This window comes from Pseudophryne corroboree, chromosome 9 (genome assembly GCF_028390025.1).
Source record: "Pseudophryne corroboree isolate aPseCor3 chromosome 9, aPseCor3.hap2, whole genome shotgun sequence".
Classification (NCBI taxonomy): domain Eukaryota; kingdom Metazoa; phylum Chordata; class Amphibia; order Anura; family Myobatrachidae; genus Pseudophryne; species Pseudophryne corroboree.
This window is the reverse complement of record NC_086452.1, coordinates 380,746,186-380,763,365: the sequence shown is the minus strand read 5'-3', so window position 1 is coordinate 380,763,365 and position 17,180 is coordinate 380,746,186. Positions and strand designations below refer to the sequence as shown.

Sequence of the window (17,180 nt, the reverse complement as noted above, 5' to 3'; positions counted from 1 at the left end):
CAACTTATGTTGACCATTGTCATGTCAACCTTTTGTAATTGTTGATCTAATGCATGTTAACCATATGTTGTCGACTTGTTGCCTGTCTTCCTACACATTGTAGATCTAGTATACCACACCAGAGTCTAGTGCTCTGCAAATGTTCAGTAGTATCTCTTCAAAGGTATATTCTTATATAATACTATGTGTTGGCCTATTGCCCGTCCTATGTGCTTGTGTTATATACCAAGAGCCGGATGTAATGAAGTCAGAGTTGGCCAAAGGTGCAGGTTCCCGGCCAAACTCTGAAGTTTTTTTTAAAGGGGCAATCATTTTGCAAGGCATGGTTTTGCCTTGTAAATGATTGCCCCTTTAAAAAAACGTCTGAGCTTGTCCAGGAACCCGCACCTCCAGCCAACTCTGACTTCATTACATCTGGCCCCTGGTGTGAGATAAATATATCCTGACAAAATGGTTGGAAGTCACTGATGTATACACATTATAAGATGGCCTGTGTGTCCTGTTCTAGGTAATCTTATGTGTAACCTGGCTTTGTATTGCCTGACCAGTGTGATGTCAGTGTATGTTTTAAGATAGGTATTCTATTGAATGTTCTGTATGTATTCTTTTCTTATTATGACTGCACAAAGAAATATATTGACATCAATTTCTGCATTCTTCCTCTCATAGCAGGTTGTTTCCGAACCCAAATAACGTAGAAGGTGGCATGCCAGCATTATCATCGCTTACTATGCGGCGGATGCGGGAATCGGTCCGTGGTCCATCTAGGTAAATTCCTTTGACATCAACTTTGTATTTTGGTTCCGGAACAGGGTGATATTTACAGATTGCATGTGTTGCTGCATTATCTAATCTGACCAGGCTGTTACATGTCTGGATGTAATGGTCACGTGATCATGCTATGTACTCCCCGCTGCTGAACTGGAATGATTGTGTTATGTAATGCGTTTCAGCCCTGTGTATGCATCCACTTTTACAGTTGCAATATCCAAACAATATGTGAAGTAACCATTGTGCTGTGTCTTACAGCAATCTACATTGCATATCCCAGCATACAGCATTGATGCATTTACATATCTTTGTGTTTTTTCTAATGCAGTTCCCAACACAGATATTCTACACCTCATGCCTTCACCTTCACAACGCCAAATCCATCTTCCGAATGCTCCCTTTCTCAGAGACAGCGGTCTACGTCCACACCCAATGTGCATATGGTCAGCACCACAATGCCAGTGGATAAGGGGATGATCGAGGTAACTAATTCCTACACTATGAGATAAAGTGTATACACAAGTGCAAAACAGTACAGCCCACAGTGTATTGGGGAATGGTTGGAACATACTGTTGGTCTGTACTATATTGAGAACTGCTATTTGTGTTGCTTCTTCTATTAAGGAGATAAAAGTTAAATGGGATGAACAGTGTTGCTTGTGTATATATTGCACATTGTCCTGTTGGCTGGTATGTTGTGTTCGTGTGCTACAGGTATTGGCATTTTCCTCTATGCATCCTTCTCTTACTGACTTCAGATGGTTTTATTGTCTTATTAGTTTTATTACAGGCATGTGGAGGAGGTATCTTAACTCAAATTGGTCATAAAGGGGGGAATTCAAATGTTTGAAAAGTCGGTTAGGTGTCTGTTTTTTTTTCCTGTCTATTAGATAGGAAAAAGCAGACACCCAACTGACTTTTCAAACATTTGAATTCCCCCCACTGTGTCATGTATGGCAGCTTCTGATATAATAACTTGTGGGACGCCCACGTGTCTGGCTTGTACACTAGTACAGGTTGAGTATCCCATATCCAAATATTCAGAAATACGGAATATTCCGTCATATACAGACTTTTTTGAGTGAGATAGTGAAACTTTTGTTTTTTGATGGCTCAATGTACACAAACTTTGTTTAATAAACAAAGTTATTAAAAATATTATATTAAATGACCTTCAGGCTGTGTGTATAAGGTGTATATGAAACATAAATTAATTAATTGTGTGTATGTAGACACACTTTGTTTAATGCACAAAGTTATAAAAAATATTGGCTAAAATTACCTTCAGGTTGTGTGTATAAGGTGTATATGTAACATAAATGCATTCTGTGCTTAGACTTAGGTCCCATCGCCATGATATCTCATTATGGTATGCAATTATTCCAAAATACGGAAAAATCAGATATCCAAAATACCTCTGGTCCCAAGCATTTTGGATAAGGGATACTCAACCTGTATAGACATATGAGGATTAAAGGGTGTTAGGAAAGTTATTTTAGAAAAGTCTTTTGAATAGGTATTTGTAGCTAAAGTTTCCACGTGTTTGTGTTTTGTTTTGTTTTCTTAATGTCTGAAACCTATTTCACGTAAAAAAACGTTATTATACTTCTCTCTGTAGTGACCTCCATGAGGCACTATTTTTATTTTTTATTTTTGTGAGCTCGAAGGGAATTCAACACTGTTGATAGAATAGACAGCAGTGACATTTAAAGACTTCACACACCAATGTATGGAGAATAGGACACGAGTTCCACCTTTTCCTGAACGTTTCAATTCTGTTTCTCTTCGTTTAGCTACCATTGTCTTTTTTTTTTCTTCTCCCACCCCCTTTATCCTTCACATCTGGCTTGTTCTCTCTGACTAGAATAACTGGCTCAATACTTCTCCAAAGTCCCGCTGCAGACGTTTCTGTCTGTGGGGCAGAGTAGGTATCTCTTGTTTTCGTGTACTGATTTTGAGATGAGACGGCTCTGTCTTTCTTCTGTATGTCTGGGACAGAGTCCTCTATCATTATGGGATTAATAGTTTGTACTGAATGTGTGTATATTGGCCACAGCTGTTCTGCAAGTGGGTAATGCTGTCTAACCTGTATTAATATCTGGTTGCCCTTAGCCTTGGGCTTGTAAACTCTGGGATAACTCACTTCTTTTTAATGGCCACATTTCTCCCCCTCCCCCCAGTGTAACACTTCAGTGCATGTCCTGCTCTTGGGTACTCCATCTTTATCATAGTCTCCAGTTCTCTGCAGAAGGAATCTGGACCACTAAACTGCTGGGATGGAAGGAGTTTAACCACCTTTACTCCTGAGTCCTCCCATCCTAGCAGACTGCATCCTAGGATAGCTTCAGTCCCCCAGCCCTGAAAAGTCTCTGCTCTCCCCTCTCTGTCTATCCTGCTGTAGTTCTCTGGTAACAGTGCGGTAACCTCTGGGGCACTGGAAGTGGGGGCATATGAGGTCGGTTATTAAGAGGGGGAGGGGTTGTCCCAAAGTGAACCAACCCTTCAGTACAGCATGTGAGGAGGTTTGCATGTGTGTTCTATATAACATGGGAGTGACAGTGCATTAACAAATAGCAGAGTTTAATTGAATTGCGGTAGCCAAAAGTATTTTTAACAGAAATAAACTAATTGGAGGAATATTTTTGTAAGGCCCAAATGACTGAATTATTTAAAGCGGCTGTTGCATGAACTGTCCGGTAACTGGGCTGTATAGTTATTGGGGGTGTTCTATAGATTCTAAACTTTTTAAGCTTTTACTTTTTTATTTTATTTTTTTTACTACTCAAATAAGTCTCCGAACTCTGCATGTAGTGTTTTTTGTTACCTACGACTGTTTGTTCTGTGTTGTAATCTCAGTGGAAATCTGCTTGATTGGTCTTAATCAACCGCTATGTTCTGTGTTACAGGATGCGGTCAGAATTCACAGTGAATCAGGTAAATGAATTCCCTCCCGTAGCTGTTCCTGTGTTTCACTCTTATTGCGCGCTCTGGGGCTGATGGGGAGTTGAACACAAGGTGGCCATAATTACACCCGCATTATGTACATAAATGCGGATATTCACCCTTAAGCTGAACGCTTCCATTGGACTGCATGGTCTCCATCTGTGTGCTTGTATTCATAGCAGACTTCATACTCTGGAGCAAGCGCTGTGCAAAAGCAAACCAGATCCTTCCGCAACTCTCACTTGCTTTCAACTCTACATTAGCTCCTATTTTGTCTTTTTATTGTAGTCTAAGCTTTCTCCTGTCTCATTATTAGGTAGTCCCAATAATATGAGTCCTACAGGATGGTCTCAGTCCAAAACGCCAGCTCCCACACACAGAGAGAAATCCGCTATGTCCAGCAGCCAGGAGAAGAATAAAATAGTGAGTGCCGCCATTTTCAGGGGATCCGGTCAGGTGACCGGCGCCATTCTCAGTGGTGTCGTGTTGTGTCTCTGCCCATTATTGGAAATAAAAAAACAAGATGTGTTTGACCCAGCGCCAGTTGACAATTTAAATACCGGCTGCTTTTAAGTGGGTATACTCACCCCACCCAAAATAGAACTATACACAAAATCTCCACTTGTGAAGATAAAAAAGCGCTGGTATTTAAGTCGTTTTTACAATATAATGATCAGTATAATTCATAAAAATAAAAACAGTGTTACAATATAACCAGTTATCGGCCGGTAAGTGAAAAGTGTCCCAAATGAAGGAACATATAATAAAGTCCACTGAACTTTATATCATTTAAATGGAATAAAAGGTAGTTTTAACTATATATAGTCAACGGGAAGGTCGGATCACCTTATTGAGCTCGTTAGATATAAGGGAACTTTACCCATCCACAAGGTCACAAATAGATATAGTCCTCCCGGCCGCTGGTAGCAGTTCCTTTAATTGCGGTCATATCCAGAGGAAATAAACTGATGACGATCTTGGTATGGACACTTGTATCCCTGACTTGTGCGGTGTTTAGCTGTAGCTTGTGTTTGAATGGCAGTGACACACTTACAGCTCCCGTTAGACGTACCATAGATGGTGTATGGTGTGGTAATCCTGCTGGCTTCCTTAATGTAGGGGAACCAAATCAATAACCGGCTGGTAAAACAAAGTCCGATTGAAGCGTTTCCCCGCCTCATGCTAATATCTGCGGCTTCCTCAGAATGTATTATACTGATTATTACATTTGTAAAAACTATTTAAATACCAGCACTTTTTTACCTTAACAAGTGGACACTATTGGAAATGTTTTGGGTACAGCAGATGAAACACACTCAGTGACAAAGGGGTTACCGGCAGGGTGGTGTTGGATGGGTTTGACTCCTGAGCTGTTGAGTTGGAGACACTGAGCTGGGAAATGAGATCTGGGAGCATAGGGCCACAATTATGTGGAAAAGTGGGAGCAGGGTCTCGATGTCACTGGAATAACACCTTTGTTTCGTAGCGCTCCCGTGGGCAGAGAGATTCCAGCTACTACTGGGAAATAGAGGCCAGCGAGGTGATGCTGTCTACCAGAATAGGATCGGGATCATTTGGGACAGTGTACAAAGGCAAATGGCATGGTAAGTACCAATGCAGCTTGTGTATGTGTCTCTCTCATGCTGATGCACCATACATCATGTGCTTTGCCTTCAGTACGTAACATAAGGGAGCCACATACGTGCTATGTTCTATCCAGAATAGATTGTTCAAAATATGTGTTATTTGGTATTCTCTAGTTGTCAGACCAAATAGAGGTTCAGTGGAAGAGTTGTTCCGGCTCCCTGCTGTTCTGTCTCAGACACTGGAGAGAGTAATGAGGTCTGGATTAGCCGATTTGAGTCCTGTTAGATTCAGTCAGAGATCTTGCAATTACAGCCAGCCAGAAAGGGTGTAAAAGGTTTAGTAATACAGCTAACATATTAATACACGCTAGAAATTAAAAATCTATTTATGTTCTAACAAAAAAAAAATTCTGTTATTGAAAATGAAGAAATAACTGGTCAAGATTATTTCCCCAAAAAATACTGAACCCAGAGATTACCACTGTTAGACACTGCTTATCTCTGGCTACCATTCCCTCTGTGTTTTATCATATTTACACTTCTTATTGCGCGTATATCCCGATTCCATGCTTTTATCAATTCGCTTATGATGGAATATATGACATGGCTGTTGAATAACCTCACTGGATAATGGGTCTTTTAAAATTGATTAAACATGTTTAATGTACATTATTTTGAACGTGGCAAGCAATCGCATTCACTTTTAATCATGCCTGCAAGAGGATTGTAGAAGCTACATTGGATTACAGGTGGTGTATCCACGCGTGTCCAAACTAGTCAGCTGAGATAAACTGTCCATTGTACTGATGTCATCTTGCAGCTCATACACACATTACAGTGCTTAATTCCATCAGAAGTCTAACAGATGTTACCAGTAAATAAACTTTGCTGCAGACCCTCCACCACAACAGCTGTGTGTGTACATGCCATCCTACTACGTTTTCTAAATACAAATATTTCTGTATTTCCATCTGTGATTTTCACCAGTGTGTTTATATCATCAGATGGGCACCTCTCTGCTGAGCTGTCTGTATTGGAAAAAATTAAATGTAACGAGTGCATCCTAGGTTGTTGAAAACAAATAGATCTTCCTTCCGAAACAGATACATGACTGAAGACAACATAAACCTGCTCGCAAGGAAGTGCTTTAAGAGTAAATTTGCTAAAATTCTTGTTTTGTCAGAGAGAGCATTCTCAGACTTGTTCACCCCTTTTTTTTTTTTAACTCAGACATTTATTAACCACTTAACTGGCATCGTCAGATTCCATGCAACTGTGCAGTCCACCCTGTCCCCCTGTTTTTGACGAGGAGATCCGTACTGCAGATGTGCATAATATAATGTTTAAAAATGTAAAAAAAAGACTTTTTCAACTTTATTAAATAAAAGAAATTTTAAAAAACAATGTTCACGCTTTTTAAAGGGAAAAATCGTCAGTTGAGAGTAAAATCACGATTTGAACTGCAAAACACGTCTGAATCTGCAAATAGACGTCAATACACCATCGATCCTTGCAGATACTTTCAATAGAAAAGTTTAAAACACGGAAAATATACTTAGAATTTTGTGTAAAAACATGGAGCAAACTCTGACCACAATACATTTTGCAAATATGGGGCCCTGTGAGCAGCATGTCTGCAGAAGCCTGCACAGAGCCGTGTGATCTGCACATTACGTCTGTGTGTTAAAGTAAAGATCGTTAACAATGAGAAAAAATGTGTCCGTGTCCCCCACCAGCATAACCAGCCCCGGGCTCCTGGTTTTCTGTTTAGCATTTTTTTTTACTTACCAGTTGCTGCCAATGAGTGTAGAACAGGTGGAATGGTAAGATTATTATGTTGTTGTTTTTAAATATCACCATATAAGAGCTGTATTATACAGTGCTCCGTCATGTGATCAGCATACAGTTATTTTATGAAGAAGGGGATAAAGGATATGGGATTATATGCAAATGGGTGTGGATTAATGGATCGACAGTGTTATGGTCGACATGTATTAGGTTGACAGGTACAAAACATTGTCAAACATTGAGACTTGTCGACACACAAATGGTCGATACATGTGTTTGGGACAGATCTTGTATATTTCATGTTGTATGACCATTATCATTACAAATGTCTACACTATCCGCGCTTCGGGCAGGTTCCTATTCCCAGTAGATGTCCACGTGGATAGTAAATCAACCAGATGTTGAGTAAACATGTGAAAACCCCAAAACGTGCAGATGCAGGGCCGGATTAAGGTCTGTGGGGGCCCCTGTCAATAAAAGTGATATAATAACGATGTTATCAAAATAAAGAATATATACGTGTGTGTGTGTGTGTGTGTGTGTGTGTGTGTGTGTGTGTGTGTGTATATATATATATATATATATATATATATATATATATATATAATATATAGTATACAAACACAGCACTGTCTGGCTGCTGTGTGCTGCAGCCAGACACAGTAATGTGTGTGTGTGGAATTGACAAGAAATAACACTCAGGTGCAGCCCAGGCACCTCAATGCTACAGGCATCTGAGCTGCTGCACCACAGGGTGAAGCAGTGGGGCGGTCCGGCACCGCAGAGAACAAAACAGCTCCAGTCTGAACCAGTCACTCACACACAGCCGGCGCAGCTGTGGAAGGTGCCGAGAGTAAAATGGCACTGCCTCACTCTCCGCTCCTGGACATCACAGAAATCCCAGCGGCAGCGGCGGTGAGTCAAATCCCGCAGCAGCAGCTCGGCAGGCAGAGCTGGCCGGCGGCCGTGGCCATGTACTGGGGAGATCGGAGACACAGCTGAATCATGCTGTGCTCTTGATTTCCGTGCTGGCGGCGGGCGCAAAGCAGGGCTAGCGGCGGTGGGCGCAATGCAGAGAGAGTGTGGGGGCCTCCGGACGACCGGCCATGTGTAGACTATTTGTGTGTTGTTGTTTTTGTATCTGTCAACCAATACATTGTCGATCTATCATCCGGATACCATTGCAAATTACGTAAAAATGATGTACAAAGTAGCAGCACTGTAAGTGAGATTTGTTCATCCAGAAAGGACAATTGATGACCATATGAATTGTCTGCAAATTGGTATCAAGCCACTGACCTAAGCATAGCTCTGTGTTGAGAGATGTAATATGCACACTGTTAAAGCAGATTATTTATCTTATATAATACCCTTTATGAGGTCTAAGAACACTGTACGCTAACTACGTATGAAGTACCGTAAGGGTACGCACGTTGCGTAACAATCGCTTAGCCGTGGTCGAGACGCTCAGGCGTTACGTTCGCTCACGGCCAAGAGATCACTGGCAGGCACGCTATTGGCTGCCGACTACCGTAATGATTCGCTATAGCGATTGCGACCGCTCGAGACCACGAGGAGATCACCAGCGGCGCATACGCTCACAATGTAAAACCTTTATCTCTAAACCATAAACAGTGTATTATGCAGTAAACCCTTTGTGTAGTGATATGGTGTAAATGCAACACAGTATAACCTTACTAGCTTAAAAGCAGTTTGAGCGTCACCGACGCTCTGAGAATACTTAACTCTATAAGAAATACACAGATACCTGGGCTTAGGGTCCAACGCCTAACATATATATATTTTGAATGATATACTTGCAAAAGAATTAATACAAATACAAATCATACACTACAATATAACATAGACTAACTAACCAGGTAACTACACAGTAAATACAATACAATAAGTTTAAGAGAAAAATGAGAGAAAGAGAAGAGAGAGAAAGATATGGCCCATAATAACAAGAGAGAAACAGTATGATTACGGAGAAAAACTTACGCACAAAGGAAACGATCGCATGCGCCTCTGGACATCCAGCTCCCGATTTTCAGCAATGATAACCGTTGAAGAGTGAGAGCTGGATGTGATCGGCCTTTCTATTTATGCCCCACACACAATGCAATTCAATGGTCCCTACAATCTCATTGTTCATTGGACACAGGAATTCGGCTTCGCATCATAACAAAAGGTCATAGGTTGATTCATACAGGTGGGCTGTGACTATTTCCAACAGCTCAGGTGGGAGGGAAACTGGGTTTACCGCCGCATGGGTAATAAAGTGCAAATAAAGTAAATGTTCATAAACTTCTTATGTCCATAACTATTCGCACGAGCGATTGATCTGCTTCAAACCAACACCGGAATATTTCTAATTAAATATTCTTCCGATGGATACTAAACACCACTGTATTACTCCTGTCTGACCCTTCGTATCAAACAAAGAGGGATTTCTCTGTTCATGAACATTCGATATTAACCAAACTTTCAGAATCTATCAAAGGGACCATGATCTACAAAATACATTATATAGTGAAAATAAGTAACGATTGAGTCGCACGCTACGATCACATAAACTCTACCGTAAATACGCATACCGTGCGCCTGCGGGTGCCCGCGACTGTGAGTATGCGCACGTACGGGAGAGCGTACGCATGCGCAGCACGGACCTGTGTGAGGTGCAAATATGGTAGTGTGCATAGAGATATTTTTCTGACTTTGACAGTCCACCCTTTGGCAGTCAACAATAACTGCCACTTCCTGAAAACATTTCAAAAAGAGAAAAATGTATGTTAGGGGTTAATACATTTACATGGTTGGGTAAGGGAGGAGAGGAGAAGGTAGGAAAAGGGTATGACCTAGTGAGATAGCAGAAGCATGTGTGTATGAATCCGTGCTTGGGGGTCATGTATCATCGTGCCGTACGTGTTTTAAATCAAGCTTCGAGGTATTGCGAAGTATACATTTGAATTCCTTCTTATCCCGTGGTACGGGTCTGTGGATGGGCTGTCAAACTTTACCGAGCTCTTTTCGGCTTTGGTTGTAACAAAATGGGGGAGCACATTTTAGTTGATGATACATGAATGGGGGAGATATGTGATTGCTGATATCTGTGCCTGTATTCCCTATCGACTATGTGTGTCATTACCTGAGGGTTGTAGAAATGAAGAAAAGACATAATTACGGTAAATGCGGTGGTATTCTATGTCAGGTAAATGTACATTCGTCGATTGAGGTCTTGTTTGGTGTCTGTTGAATGCAGTCTTCTTTGTGCTTTTGCTCATAAGGTGCAAGCAAAGCTGTCAATGTCCATAGATTTACAAAAGTGTTGGGCTAGCGTAATTTTAAAATTTCTAGGGAAACTGGGGATCCATGGCATAGTTCATCAAAATCTGTGTATTAGGTTGTCAAAACTTCTTCTTTAATCCATCTGTTGTCTGTATATCGGCTCATCAAATTCCTCGTCCAAGTGGGTCTTTTTACCTTGGAGGAAACGGAAAAACAGGTGAAAGAACGGACCGTAGAAATCGCATTTTCATCACATCATTGTTTCTACATTTGGGTCATAAATCAAGTCCATTGGAATTACAGTTTCCTCACTCCTTAAACTCATTACCCTAGTACGATGATTGCACCTCATTAAAGCCTGACCGCATCTAAATATCAAACCAATCGTTATGATAACACCTAAGATACATAGGAGAAACTTCCCAACATCCATTATAACTCCTTGGGCCCATTCTCCTAAACCGGAGAACCAATTTCGCGGGTTCAACCATGACACCCAACCAGTCAGCTCATTACTCACAGCAGCAAGGGTGAGATTGTGTCTTCTGCGAAATTCCCACTTTAGTTGGAGAATATCGTCCATCTTTTGGTCTATGACCTCGACCGGGTCCTCGGTGCTATTCGTAATATATGTGCAACATTTCACGCCGTATTGTGTTGCCAGTGTGACACAATATCCGCCTGTTACTGCTGTGAGGTAATTAAGAACCATTCTATGCTGGACTAGTTCTGTTTTGTAAGCCTGAAGTTCCCTTCCAGTATACCTAAACGTGTCATCATACATTTCAGTGATATTATCTAACAAATTGGCGAGCGCAGATATGTATTTATAATTCAACACTCCTCTAGCGGTGTGAGTGATATCTAACGCGATTAAGAATTGAATCCCGGTGGATTCACTGATCATGTCAGAGGCCGGGTGCTCTGTTCTTTCTATCAGGTGCCGTTTAACGATGTGCTCGTAATGAGTATGAGTATAAGGAGTTTGGGCAACACGGTGTATGTCTTTCATTTTGTCATGTGATACAGTCATTACTTCAGGCAGTACTTTTCCAATATAACACAATCCTTCAGAGTTTGGGGCAAGCCACTTATACGCCTTTCTCCCGCATATGAAATATGCATCATCGGGGAGAACATATGGGACGGAGTAGGACATAACCATATTACACACCTTCCATGTGAAATCTCCTAACCCTAATTCTTCCATCTGCTTAGTACACGTATCAGGTTGTACGATATGTGCACAGTATCCTGGTGATACCTCTCCAACTCTCGTAATCCTATTTCCTAAGGTATACCTATATCGGAAAGATTTTCCTCTACTGGCTATGTGGCGTATAAGCTCTGTATCTGTAGGCATTCTATCTGCTCTGTGTGAAAAGGTCATGGTTTGATTACTCCATGACACTTCCCAATTTCCCGGCTTTCGGGGATTGGAGATGTTAAAACATAATAGGGACCTATCCACATGGTATTGGTGGAGCTTCAAACTAGGAGGGCTGGAGATATTAAACCTCCTGTCCACCGGTCTCCCACCACTTAACTCAAGTACCTCCCCTAACGTTAAAGGAAATGGTACTAGCCCTGATTTGCTATGACCTTGAGGTACTTGAGAGCATACCCAACAATCTGTTTTATTTAACACACTACCCACTAAAGAGTGATAGTCACTCAAGGGATGCCGGTCCATATGGATATTAAAACTGGATTGGCATTTCTTTATGCACCCATCCTCAATGACATTGTTACAGAGCCGACAGATACAGTTTTCTTCAGCTAACAATCCTTCACAATTCCTTCTATGGTCAATGCTATCGGATCGTTTTCTGATACTCGCCTTTGCTTGTTGATTATGTTGTTCTCGGAAAACTACGCCTCCATTTCTGTCATCAGAACCCATTCCAGACCCTCTCTCGAACTCCATGGTACTCTCGCCGGAACAGACTGCTCTGGTCAACATCATGGTCAACAGGAAAATCCGGATCACAGTCTCTTGGGGCAAGTCCATCTTGTAGGAGGAAACGGAGAAGAATGAGAAGGGGGAAAAAAAATAATTTGAGGGAGAGGGGATGGGAAGTTGGAGAAAAACAATAAAAGGGAACAGGGGATCGACAACTGCTTTTGATCTTGTGGTTCTCGATGCTCAGGTGCCGCCTTAGTCCTCCTGGAACAGACACTCTAGTGATACAACCTCTACCGTCTGTTCCTTATCACAGGACTTCTCTGGATCAACGACCTTCTTACAGTGGGACGAATGAACCCAAGTCTCTCTCTCAGCAACCTTCAATGCTGTAGTGCTAGTCAATAAGACCTGGTATGGTCCTTCCCATCTGTCAATAAGGCAACCTGAGCGTAGAAAATTCCGTATCATTACATAATCCCCAGGTTCAATGTCATGACAATTACTATCTGGTAAGTCAGGAATAACTAACTTCAGATTATCATTTTGATTCCTTAACTGTTTACTCATGTTAATCAAGTATTTTACAGTCACTTCATTGTTACACTTCAAATCATCCTGAGGGTTAATCATAACATGCGGTTGTCGACCAAACAAGATTTCAAAGGGAGACAGATTAAGAGGGGACCTGGGAGTGGTTCTGATGCTGTACAGTACAATGGGTAAAGCTTCTGGCCATGTCAATCCTGTCTCTGCCATCACTTTACTCAGTTTATTTTTAATAGTGCTGTTCACTCTTTCCACTTTCACACTCGCCTGTGGACGGTATGGAGTGTGCAGCTTGCTATCAATTCCCATCAATTTACACATTCCTTGAAAGACATCACCTGTAAAATGGGTACCCCTATCACTTTCGATAATTCTAGGGATACCATATCTACATACAAATTCCTGCACAATTTTCTTAGCAGTAAACATAGCGGTATTTGTGGCCGCCGGAAATGCTTCGACCCAATTTGAGAAAACATCTATACAAACAAGTACATATTTCAAATTTCGACAAGGGGGTAATTGAATAAAGTCAATCTGTATTACCTGGAAAGGGCCGCCGGCAGGTGGGATATGGGATGGTTCTGTTGGTATTGTTTTTCCGATGTTCTTTCTCAGACAGGTAAGGCATGACATTGCTCTTTTACTCGCATGAGATGAAAATCCTGGGGCACACCAATATGCTCTTACCAACTTGCACATCCCTTCCCTGCCCAGATGAGTCAGCCCGTGAGCTGCCTCAGCTAAACATGGAAGGTATGCTCTGGGGGCCACCGGTTTACCTTGTCCATCCGTCCAGAGTCCTGAGGACTCCTGGCCATATCCCTTTGCCTTCCAGACTGCCTCTTCCTGTGTGGAACACAAATTTTGCATCTCACACAACTTCTGTGTGTTGATGGTATTAAATACCATCAGTTGTGTGGTGTCTGTCTGTCTGGGGGTACCAGCTGCTAACTTAGCTGCTTCGTCTGCTCGGCTGTTACCAAGTGATATTGGGTCTTGGCTATATGTGTGTGCTTTACATTTGATAACAGCCACTCTGTCGGGTTCCTGTATCGCTGTTAGAAGCCTTTTTATGTGAGCTGCATGCGCTACCGGTGTACCAGCTGCCGTCATGAAATTTCTGAGGCGCCATAGGGCTCCGAAATCATGGACTACCCCGAATGCGTATCTAGAATCGGTGTAGATATTGGCTGATTTGCCCTTAGCCAATTCACATGCTCTGGTTAGGGCGACCAGTTCAGCAACCTGGGCTGAGTGAGGTGGGCCTAGCGGTTCCGCTTCTATGGTGCCTTGGTCATCTACGACTGCGTATCCAGTACACAAGTCTCCCGAGTCTGACTGTCTATGACAACTACCGTCCGTGTAGAACGTAAGTTCTGCATCTTCCAGTGGGTTGTCACTGATGTCAGGCCTTGCGGTAAAATTTTGGGTCAAATATTCCATACAATCATGAGTGTCTTCCTTTGTATTAAATCCTCCTTCCCCACCACTCTCATCTTCCACCCTTTGTGCCTGTCCAGGCACACCTGGGAGATATGTTGCAGGGTTTAATGCACTGCATCTCCTTATGGTGATGTTTACGGGGCCATTAGTGCCAATTCCCATCTTGTAAACCGCGCTGATGAGACGTGCCTGGTTTGGGCAGAATTTAACAAGGCTGACACTGCATGTGGTGTATGAATTGTGAGGTTGTGACCTAGCACGACGTCTTCGCTTTTCGTTACTAGCAATGCTATCGCAGCAACGCTTCGCAAGCATGTGGGGAGGGATCGCGCTACCGTATCTAGCTGAGCGCTGTAATATGCTACCGGCCTGCTGGCATCACCGTGCTTTTGGGTTAGTACGCCTGCCGCGCAACCAGCACTTTCTGTTCCGTATAGTTCAAAGGGTTTCCCATAGTCAGGCATACCCAATGCTGGTGCCTGCGTTAGGCACTGTTTAAGTCTCTCAAATGCTGTCTCAGACTCGTCTGTATGCGAAATCCGATCAGGTTTGTTTGAGGAGACCATCTCCTGCAAAGGTAACGCTAAAATGGAAAACCCTGGGATCCAATTACGGCAATACCCACACATTCCTAAAAATGTTCTGATCTGTTGCTGGGTTTGTGGCAGAGTCATGTCTCTAATTGCTTGAATTCTATCAGCGGTCAGGTGTCTCAGTCCTTGTGTTAGACAGTGTCCCAAATATTTTACCTTAGTTTGGCATAATTGCAACTTGTCTTTGGAAACCTTGTGTCCTGTGTCTGAAAGATGAAACAGGAGCTGTTTCGTATCCTTCAGGGATGCCTCCAATGAATCAGAACACAGTAGTAGATCATCCACGTACTGTATTAATACTGATCCACTCACTGGTTGGAAAGACTGTAAACAATCATGCAAAGCCTGAGAAAATATACTTGGACTATCTATGAATCCTTGTGGTAATCGAGTCCATGTGTATTGGACTCCTCTGTATGTGAATGCAAACAAATATTGACTGTCAGGGTGCAGAGGTACCGAAAAGAAAGCGGAGCAGAGGTCAATAACAGTGAAAAATTTCGCAGTGGGAGGGATTTGCATTAGGATGACAGCTGGATTTGGCACTACGGGGAACTGACTCTCAACTATTTTGTTAATCCCCCTTAGATCCTGCACTAGCCGGTAACCCCTCCCCCCACTCTTTTTAACAGGGAAGATGGGACTATTGGCAGTGCTGGACGTTCTTACCAGAATGCCCTGTTGTAGCAAGCGCTCTATTACGGGATACACTCCTAACTCCACCTCTGGCTTCAGAGGGTACTGTGGGATTTTTGGAGCTATCCTACCATCTTTTACTTGTACAACTACCGGAGCTACGTTTGCCATTAATCCAGTGTCCTGTCCATCTTTTGTCCAAAGTGACTCTGGTATCTGAGATGTCATTTCTTCTACTTGGGAGGGAGTCCTATTTGTCATAATGGTATGTGACATTAATTTTGACGGGGAGTCTAACATGTCTCGTACTTCCTGAGCGTGATTCTCAGGTATGTCCAAGAATACACCTTCAGGAGTACAATAAATGACGCACCCCATTTTACACAATAAGTCTCTACCCAGGAGATTGGTCGGTGCCGATGCAGCCAGCAAAAAGGAATGCTTGGTATGTAACGGCCCTACTGTAGTCTCGGCTGGTTTGCTAACAGGGTAGTGCTGGACTACTCCCGTTACCCCTATGGCTGGAATTGTCTTACCAGTGGTTCTCATGCCCACTGTCGAATTTATCACTGATTTGGCCGCCCCTGTGTCTACAAGAAAGTTTAATGATTTACCAGCTACATTGATTGCAATTTCTGGTTCACTTCCAAGGCTTGCAATCAATTTTACTGGCTGCAGATTACAGGTATGGCCACACCCCTATTGGGTATGGTGACCTCCCTGAATCCCGCTGGCAGCAACTACTTGTGAGGGAGTTAGCTGGGAACTACCAGAGGTTTGCCAATCTCTGTTTGGGGGGTATCTTTTTGTTTCCCCTGCATGTGGCTCATAACTCCGTTTCTGCGGACCCTGCTCCCAATGTCGTGTGTCGTGTCGTTGTCTAGGGGGTTGATAAGATTTTTGTACATTTCTCGATCTACAGTCTCGTGCAAAGTGTCCCTGTTTGTGACAAAAATAACAGGTTACCACATTTGACTTACCCACAGGGTTTGGTGATGTTAACACAGGCTGTTTTGTGGTCAGGGCCTGTATACTTACTGCCATTAACTTATCACTTTGTTGTTCCCTGTGTCTGGTGATGTTCCTATCGTGATCAATAGCAGCCTCTCTCAAAGTAGCCACAGACAGACCTCGCCAACATGGTTGTGTGGTCTGTACCCTAGTCTTTAATGATTCTTTTAAACCATCCATCAGTACCGATACTGCTACTTCTCGATGGTTTATGTTTGTTTTAATGTCCTCTATGCCTGTGTATTTTGCCATTTCTGATAATGCTCTGTGAAAATACTCTGCAGCTGTTTCTGACTCCTTCTGTTTAATGGAGAATATTTTGTTCCATTTAACTACGGCTGGGAAATACTCCTTTAACTGTAAGCTTATTCTTTTTACATTGTCTTTGTTGTACACATCTGTAAGAGGTACATCCTGATCTAATCCACAGTCAGCTAAAAATTGAGCTGCGTCGACATTGGAGGGTAAACATGCTCTCAGCAATATCTGCCAGTCTTTGTTGTTGGGCTCTACAGTGTTACCTAGGTCTCTGATGTATTTTTGGCTGGCAACTAAGTCTTTTCTAGGGTCAGGGAATTCAGACACTATGGTCCTTAATTCCATTCTGGAAAATGGGCTATACATGGCAATGTTCCTCACAGGGGTGACTCCTGATGTGTCAGTTTT

The 17,180-nt window shown here is 42.5% G+C and overlaps 1 protein-coding gene across 8 annotated transcripts in view; it reads left to right on the top strand.

The window, feature by feature from the left end:
- The window catches only part of RAF1 (Raf-1 proto-oncogene, serine/threonine kinase), a 318,071-nt gene that overhangs the window by 212,647 nt on the left and 88,244 nt on the right, over nt 1–17,180 (top strand). For 4 of the 8 annotated variants that reach the window (XM_063940785.1, XM_063940786.1, XM_063940784.1 and 1 more), the window contains 6 exons: nt 670–768; nt 1,100–1,253; nt 2,636–2,695; nt 3,678–3,705; nt 4,031–4,137; nt 5,201–5,318. In XM_063940785.1, coding sequence (XP_063796855.1) covers nt 670–768; nt 1,100–1,253; nt 2,636–2,695; nt 3,678–3,705; nt 4,031–4,137; nt 5,201–5,318 — 566 coding nt within the window. The remainder of the gene's footprint in view (nt 1–669; nt 769–1,099; nt 1,254–2,635; nt 2,696–3,677; nt 3,706–4,030; nt 4,138–5,200; nt 5,319–17,180) is intronic. The other 4 variants (XM_063940790.1, XM_063940789.1, XM_063940787.1 and 1 more) reach the window with 3 other exon arrangements.